The sequence below is a fragment of the Echinops telfairi genome, unplaced genomic scaffold, assembly GCF_000313985.2.
Source record: "Echinops telfairi isolate 266 unplaced genomic scaffold, ASM31398v2 ScPeMD7_7479;HRSCAF=8517, whole genome shotgun sequence".
NCBI lineage: Eukaryota > Metazoa > Chordata > Mammalia > Afrosoricida > Tenrecidae > Echinops > Echinops telfairi.
In genome coordinates this window covers 1,019,763-1,027,045 of record NW_022111383.1, presented here as the reverse complement: position 1 = coordinate 1,027,045, position 7,283 = coordinate 1,019,763, and the positions used below count along the sequence as shown (strand labels likewise).

At 51.9% G+C, this 7,283-nt stretch overlaps 1 protein-coding gene across 1 annotated transcript in view; it reads right to left on the bottom strand.

Annotated features, from left to right (window-relative positions):
* Positions 1–7,283, bottom strand: part of CRACR2A (calcium release activated channel regulator 2A) — an 89,801-nt gene that overhangs the window by 33,724 nt on the left and 48,794 nt on the right. The window contains exons 9-11 of the mRNA XM_004717646.2: positions 5,454–5,499; positions 3,187–3,293; positions 2,168–2,504 (exon numbers count right to left, since the gene is read on the bottom strand). Of these exons, the coding sequence (XP_004717703.1) occupies positions 2,168–2,504; positions 3,187–3,293; positions 5,454–5,499 (490 nt within the window). The remainder of the gene's footprint in view (positions 1–2,167; positions 2,505–3,186; positions 3,294–5,453; positions 5,500–7,283) is intronic.

The following is a 7,283-nucleotide window of genomic DNA, read 5'->3' as shown; positions in this document are numbered from 1 at the left end:
TTCATTTCTCATTATGTATCTAATTATCTTTATAAATAAATATATTATATTATCAGGAATTTGGTTTTATCTCTCTAGAGAACCCTGTCTAACACACCCAGACTGTCACTTTTCTACAGGAGCAGAGCCTGGTCTCCCTCCTGCAGAGCGGCTGGCACTTTCCAACTGATGAACTTGCAGTTAGCAGCCCAGCTCCTAACTGCTGTGTCCCAGGGCTCCTCAATATACACAAAATACCTAAAATCTCCCCAAACTATGCTCTATCTATCATCTATCTACCCACTCACCCATCCATCCATCCTTCCATCCATCGATTGATCGATAGATAGATGATAGATTGTTGAGGGAGATTTTAGATATTATAGGTGACGTTATCCTGCTTTTAAGAATACTGGTAAGCTATTTGCATGGCTCATTACTGAGCAGGTCTCTGTGTGGTGAATAGTGGTGTCCACTGAATCCACAGCCCATCATTTACTTTTGCCTGCTGTCAGACACCCCCCTCCCAGCCCTAACTCTTGTCTATTTCAAACAACACTGACATGGGTCAGCTGAATTTTCATCTGCTTTTGATTATTCTCGGTGGGGGGGGCAGGAGGAAGGATTGCTCAAAGTGGAAGTGTAGGTTTAAAAGGATGCATTTTTAAGTGTTTGATTCATACTATGAAACCGCCACTGCTTTCTGCCCCACCAGCCCCGATGAGTGGGCGGACTCAGCGGTTGCCACCGTGGGCTCGAACATAAGAACTAACGCGAAGAAGGTGCGGGACCCGGCGGGGTTTCCGGCTGCTGTACCGCCGGTCTCTGTGAGTCTGCCCTGGTCAGACAGCACCCAACAAGAGCCTCGTAGGAGAGGATGCCTCACAGCCCGAGAGCAAACCCTGGTTGGAAGCTTCCAGTCAACCACACTCCCTCTCTGTTCCCCGTCCACGACCAGGAACATGGCAGCACAAGACGGTGGGGAGAGAGGGGCTGGGAGAAGGGTAAAGCCTCTCTCCTCTGGGCCTTGACAAGGGAGAGTGAATTTCCGACAACTGTGAGGATAACACACTGTCAGGCTTTTTCCTTGGCTCCTGTCTCCTACTGACCTCTTGACACGTCTTCCATACCCTTGGAGTCTCCTGGGGCACTTGAGATGCCTTCTGTCCTGGGCTCTCTACTCCCCCAAAGAGTTACAGTCTCAGAAGCCCAGGGGAGCAGATCTGCCTGGCCCCAGAGCCACTGTGCATCCGCCTCGATGGGATGGCAGAGCGCTTGGCCCACTGCAGACAAGTGCAGGGCTGAGGGCTGAAGAGGAGGGGATTGCACGTGGGAGGGAGGGGTCCCACCAGGCTGGGGCCTCGCGGGTCTCCATTCTCCCCTTGTGCTGGGGAGGCGTCTTACGGAGCAAGACTCTTAAGTCAGGCCTAAGGCGTCAGCTGTGTAAGGGCTGGGGAAGGCTTCCTGTCACACCGGCTAAGACGGCCGTTTGGAAATGGCCATGGCTGCAGTCTAAGAGGCTGTCACAGCACACAGGGGGCCTTGCTCATGTGGTCGTGGGCATTCTTAGAGCTGCTTCAGAAAGTCAGGTGGGGGGTGGAGGGCTTGGGGAGGCTGGGTCTTTGTGACCAGGGAGGACCACCCTGACCAGCACCCTCAGGAAGGCCCTCCAGGGGTCTTCTTTTTCCCCTCAGCAAGAAGACCCGGCGAGGAGTGCCGGCAGAGGGTGCGGGCCCAGGGTCACCCCAAAGGGGGGAGCAGAAGCACCACATGGGAAGACAAGGGCGGTCTTTTGGGTTCATTGATTAAGCAAGAACTGTGTGCAGACTGTGTGCAGCAGGGCATGGCCCTGTGCAGAGCAGTTAAATAATGGAAGGGAAGAAGTTCAATGCAAGAATTTTTCAATGCTGACAGCCTAGTGAGAGGGGGGCCTCGCCTGAGCAGGTGCTTAATAAATGCTAGTGGACACGATTGGAGCAAGAGGCTGAGGGAGGGGAGGGGGCCACCAGCAGCAATGCTGGAAGGATCCATCAGGATCCCGTGGCCCTCAGCCACGAAGCACATGGTGATCTTTGAAGGCCTTCAATGTGGGGGTCACGCGGCCTGAGCTGCCTCTCAATTCCTGAGCTGTCTCGTGGGGTTCTGGAGCTAGATGCAGGAGACGGGACATTCGGTTGATGTCTATTACCTTAGACAGGGCTTCTTTTCCAACAGGCTGCCCTCGGGGAGCCGTCGGGGGGAGTTCCAAGGCTGGGGGCTCCTGGACTTGCCCTTCTCCCCGCTGCTCGGAGCCTTCGTGCTCTTCCGGGCATCTGCTCAGCGGTGGCTGGACGCCGCCATCCAGAAGCTGGGGCAGGTGGTCTTCTTCAATAGAGATGATTCTGCGGAGCCTCCGAGAGGGCTGGCCCCCAGGCCCTGGCTGCTCCCCGGCTCCCGGCTCCCCTTCTGTGACAGGGTATCCACTCAGGCCCAGGGAGCTCCTCCTCCTCGGCATGCCGAACACATCCTCTTCCTCCTCTGACGGGCTGTTTGGGGTGGGGCAGAAGGAAGCGGGGGACGGGTCAGCCACTCCATCCATCAGCATGGACGCAGAGGGCCGTTCTACCTCTCTGCATCCATCTATGTGGACAGAACACGTGCCAAAGGAAGAAGGAAAGGGCAAGGGTCAGTTGGTCTTTCTGATGAGCAATGAGCCAGCCTTTGGGGAGTCCAACTCAATCATGGCCTTTCCTGTTACTGTTGAGTTCATTAAATACGAATGACTGAAACGATCTTTCCGAGCACAGACCTCTTTCTTGTCTGTAAAAGGAGTTCGACTATTGGAGCTTCCATATGACACTTTAATTAACTTTCAAAGCCAACACAGCTGTGTCCCTGAAGAGCTACCCCTCCGTCTTCCTCTGTCCGTTGACCGTCTCCTCCCTGCTGATCGTCAGCCTCCCTTCAGTCCCTCTCAGCTGCATCGTCTATCTAGAGTGGGGTGGCTTCCACAGTGGCCTGTCTCAGGGGAGTACTCTGCACAGGCCCCCTCCCCATGTCGATGGCACAGGCAGAGAGGACCTGTCAGGGCAGAGAGTGTGGCTGAAGCCAGGCTTCCCCACCTGCTGCTCTGGAGGACAGGTGGCATCCAGCCTGGGTGCAAAGCAGGCTCGCGATGAGCCTGGGAGGAAGGAACAGAAACCGAGGAGCACAGGGATGCTGACGTACCTTCTCAGAATCCCTCTGCCGTCCACATATTTGCCGATCACAGAGCCAGATCTCTGCTTCCAGCCTGCCTTGGAAGCAGCTGTGTTTGTCTTGGCTGCCTTATCTCTCTGTAAAAACACACAAAATACCCTCAGATGTATGCTGGCTGATTTGTCGTGCCCCCCGCCCCCCAAGTCTAAGCAGAAAAGGACTCTACTTTCCCACCTAATTAAACAGGCTCTAAACAAATCTCTGAAGGAGGCGAGTGGTCCCCAGCTTTTCCTCTTGCCATGACCCTTCCTCCTTGAGAATTCCCCCATCTCCTCTCTAATCATCTCATCACATGAGCACAGGCATCCTTTCACGCCCAGGGTCCACTACATTATCCTGCACAAGAGTGCCGACAATTGGCAAGAAGGCAAATATATGCCATCCATGCTTAACGCAAAGGAAAATATTTATGGGCATAAAAGACGTTCGGGCATCTTTGACTCCAACGCCTCTGAATGGCTCCAATTCCTGTTGATCCCCAAAGCCTCGGATAAAATGAGAAAGGGCCGACTAATCAGGGCCCTGTGCATGGCTCCTAAAGCAGCTGAAGGTTTTTCAGATGGTGGAAGGAGGCAGGGTGTAGATTAGTAGAGAGGGCCTGGGTGGAGTAGGGGCTCACAGTCCCCTTTGCCTGTGCCCCATGATAGATGTCTTTTCATAGTTGAGGGGGAATGAGATCACAGGAAGAATCTCTCATTAACCAGCCTTCTCCCCAATTCCTGGGAATCCTTCATGAAGGGCGGAGGAGCTGCAGAGCTCCCCGATCCCCTAAAGGTATGGTTATAATGATTCCAAATTAATCTTGAATTATTATTCAGCATAAACACAATTTTATCACTCTTTCTTCTATTTCCCACCTGGCTTCTTCACTCCCTTCCCCTTTCAAAGCAAAATGAGTTTGGCAGGTAAAGGGAAGCGAGGTCAAGGGATTAGGATACCATTTGCTGGGAAGTTTTCAAATGAACTCAGTGTTGCTTCTAAAACAATTATAACCATTATCATCATCAAATAAGCACATGTAGGCTTAAGCCATGCTCTAATCGTACACACAGGTGGGTGGCAGCAATGTTTGCTGCCAGTGAAGAATGTAGGCGGAATGATGTAATGAGGTCCGTGGGAGTCTGGTAGTCATAAACCAAGCTAGGCTTCATTGGGGGCAGACGGACTGCCTTTTGCTGACTGTCGTTCAGGCCTAGCACAGACCACCCTGCTCCATTCAAGAGTTTCTGAAGCATCCCTCTGCTGTAGAAAAGAATTAAAAATCAGGAGTCCTGGTGGCATTGCTGGATAAACATTCCACTGTTAACCTCAAGGTCCTCTGTTCAAACCCATCAGTTGTTCCAAGGGAGAAAAATGAGGCTCTGTGTTCTTGCAGAGAATGACAGCTCTGAAAGCCTACATAGGCTCACGCTGCAGGAACAGACTCAATGGCAGTGGTCTTTTTGGAAGGGGAGGGAGGGGAGAGGCCATTATTCCCTTTACCAATTGAACAGTTGGGAGTCATTGTCCAAGGAGGTTAATGGCTTCTCCAAGGACATACCTAAAATCCTTGGCAGGAAAATTCTGAGAATTAGGAAGTCCCATGAATAGCCAGGCCCCAGTTTTCTTCCTCTTAGGGCATCTCTCAGCTACTGTTTAAAGGAACAGATGCACAGGGGATGTGGATGCTGTGGTTTTATGTAGTGCATCCCAAAGTGAAGATCTTTAAATAAATATTTTAAATAAGTGTAGGCTTTTTGTGCAAGGAGGGAAAGTATATAAGCATACCATTCAGGTATGGAAGGCGTAGAGAGCCCCAGAGGATGGGGGGAAAAAGCATCGAATCAACTATGTAAATTACAGAATCTACATTTCTAATTCATTTTATGACACTGTAAAGAAATGCAGCATTTTTGCCAAGGGCTAAACATTTCAATGAAGACAGAGAAACAAATCAGGAGCACGTTGCTCGAAAGGTGACCGTGGCATTTCAACCGTGCCATCTCCTGGCTAGAAAGATCATCGCCACATCTACGGAATGTGTGTGACCGTCCCTAGTCTGTAGTCAGGCTATGCCCAGAGGAAAGCTTCCTGTCTCCATGAGACTTCGTGGAAAAATCAATGCACTGTCACCCAGTAGGGCACCTTTGCATTTTGATTATTTTCAGAACCCCCCTGACCTCAAGAGAACCCGGTGCCAGGACCTCCGTGGGTCGGTCCCAGCGGCCTGCCCTGGGGGAGGGAGCCTTGCCAATTACCTGGAAACACATGTCCCGCTCATCTAGGAGGTGCTTGTTCCTTTCCCTGCGGACGATAAAGGGAAATCCGTTCAGACAGGAAACCTGTCTCTGCCGTTGGCCCCATACCCATCCAATAGCAGCTAGTTTGTGGGTCAAGTGGGTCCCAGGGAAGGCTTGGTGCAGAAGGACCAGGGAATGTACAGAACCTCTTTCCTCGGGGATTGTGCTTAATGGCGCAGGGTGGTTTGTGTGTGGATTCGCAGAGAGGTAGAGGGATCCACAAAGCCCTCTTGAGATGCCCGAGAGCCTTCAGAATCCCCGAGCATCCTGCACTACCTCGTTCCTACCACGAGAGGGTGGCCTCCACAGATCAGGGCGCTCCAACTCCTCCAGTGGATCTGCTTATCTGGCTCCCAAGGGACTCACTCCCTCACCCCCCCACTCCCAGGACCCTTCATTCACGCGTGCACTTGATCAGCAAATCTCTGCTGAGCATGGATCTGTCAGATGCTGGTCTAGGGTTCAGGTGACCCCAAAGAACACCACAGACATTCCCTGCCCTAGGGACGCCTGTGCCTTAGTGGAGGGGACCCAGACACTCATCACTGCTGAGAGGTAAAGGAAGAACTTGGGATAAGCAGTGACAGAGGGTGGCATGTCGTCGTAACAAGTTGGAAAGGTTGACAGGTTGAGTTCGCCCAAAGGGACTTTGGAAGAAAGTCCTGTTGAGTGACGTCAGGGGCTGAGGGCGGGGGGGTGAGGGGGCTCACGGAAAGTAGCCGCTGAAACTCTATGGAGCACAATTCTCCTCTGACACAGTGGGTCACCGTGAGCCGGCCGTGACTCCACCAACACTGGCTTGACGGAGACAGCCTCACGGACAGGGGGAATCTGAGCCGACTTGGAGGATCTTTCCGGGGAGGGGGTCTTCCAGCAGAAGAAGTGAGGGCAAGGCCTCCCTGTGTTGGGCCAAGTCTGGTGTAAGAGTGAAGGTAAGGAGGCAGGTGAGTGCTCTGTGGGAGTCAGGGCAGAGAAGTAGAAAGCGGGGTGTGGGGGGTACTGGCCTTGACCATTCACAGCCTCATGGGCACTGTGAGAATTCTGATTTTACTCTAAATGAACTATGAAGCCACCTGGTCTTGGGGGTGGGGGTGGGGGGTGCTCAAGCACCTGGCAAGGGAGTGTTCTGATCTGACTCGCCTTTTCCAAAGACCCCCTTAGATGCTCTTCTGAGAATGGAAAGAGATGGGTCCGAGACTTTCAGCAGCACGGGGCGCGCTGGTGCCCTGAATAAGAGCTGTGGGCAGGGTTGGAGACAGCCTGAGCAGCGGGTGAAGGAAGGAATGGGGGCAGTGGGCACAACAACCTGTCTGAGAAGTTTCGAGGGACAGGGGCTACCGAAAGGGAAAGCAGGGCTGAGAGACAAGGCCTGTGTTGTGGGGCTCTAGAAAGAGTACAAATTCTGTATTTCGTCACACAACAGAAACGAGGGTGAAGGGAGACAGTGGACGGCGTAAGATATGAAAATAACAATAATTTATCATTTATCAAGGGGTTCACGAGGGTGGGAAAGTTGGTGAGGGAGGGGGATAAAGAGGAGCTGATACCAAGGGCTCAAGTAGAAAATGTTTTGGAACTGATGATGGCAACATATGTATAAATGTGCATGCTATAATGGATGTATGGATTGTTTTAAGAGCTGTAAGAGCTCCCAATAAAATTATTTACATATACAAAAAAGAGTATGGATTATAGCTCGATGTAGCAAAAACTAAACAGGACTGGTAACATCATGATAAATGAAGAAAAGATGGAAGTTGTCAAGGATCTCGTCTTGCCTGGATCCAC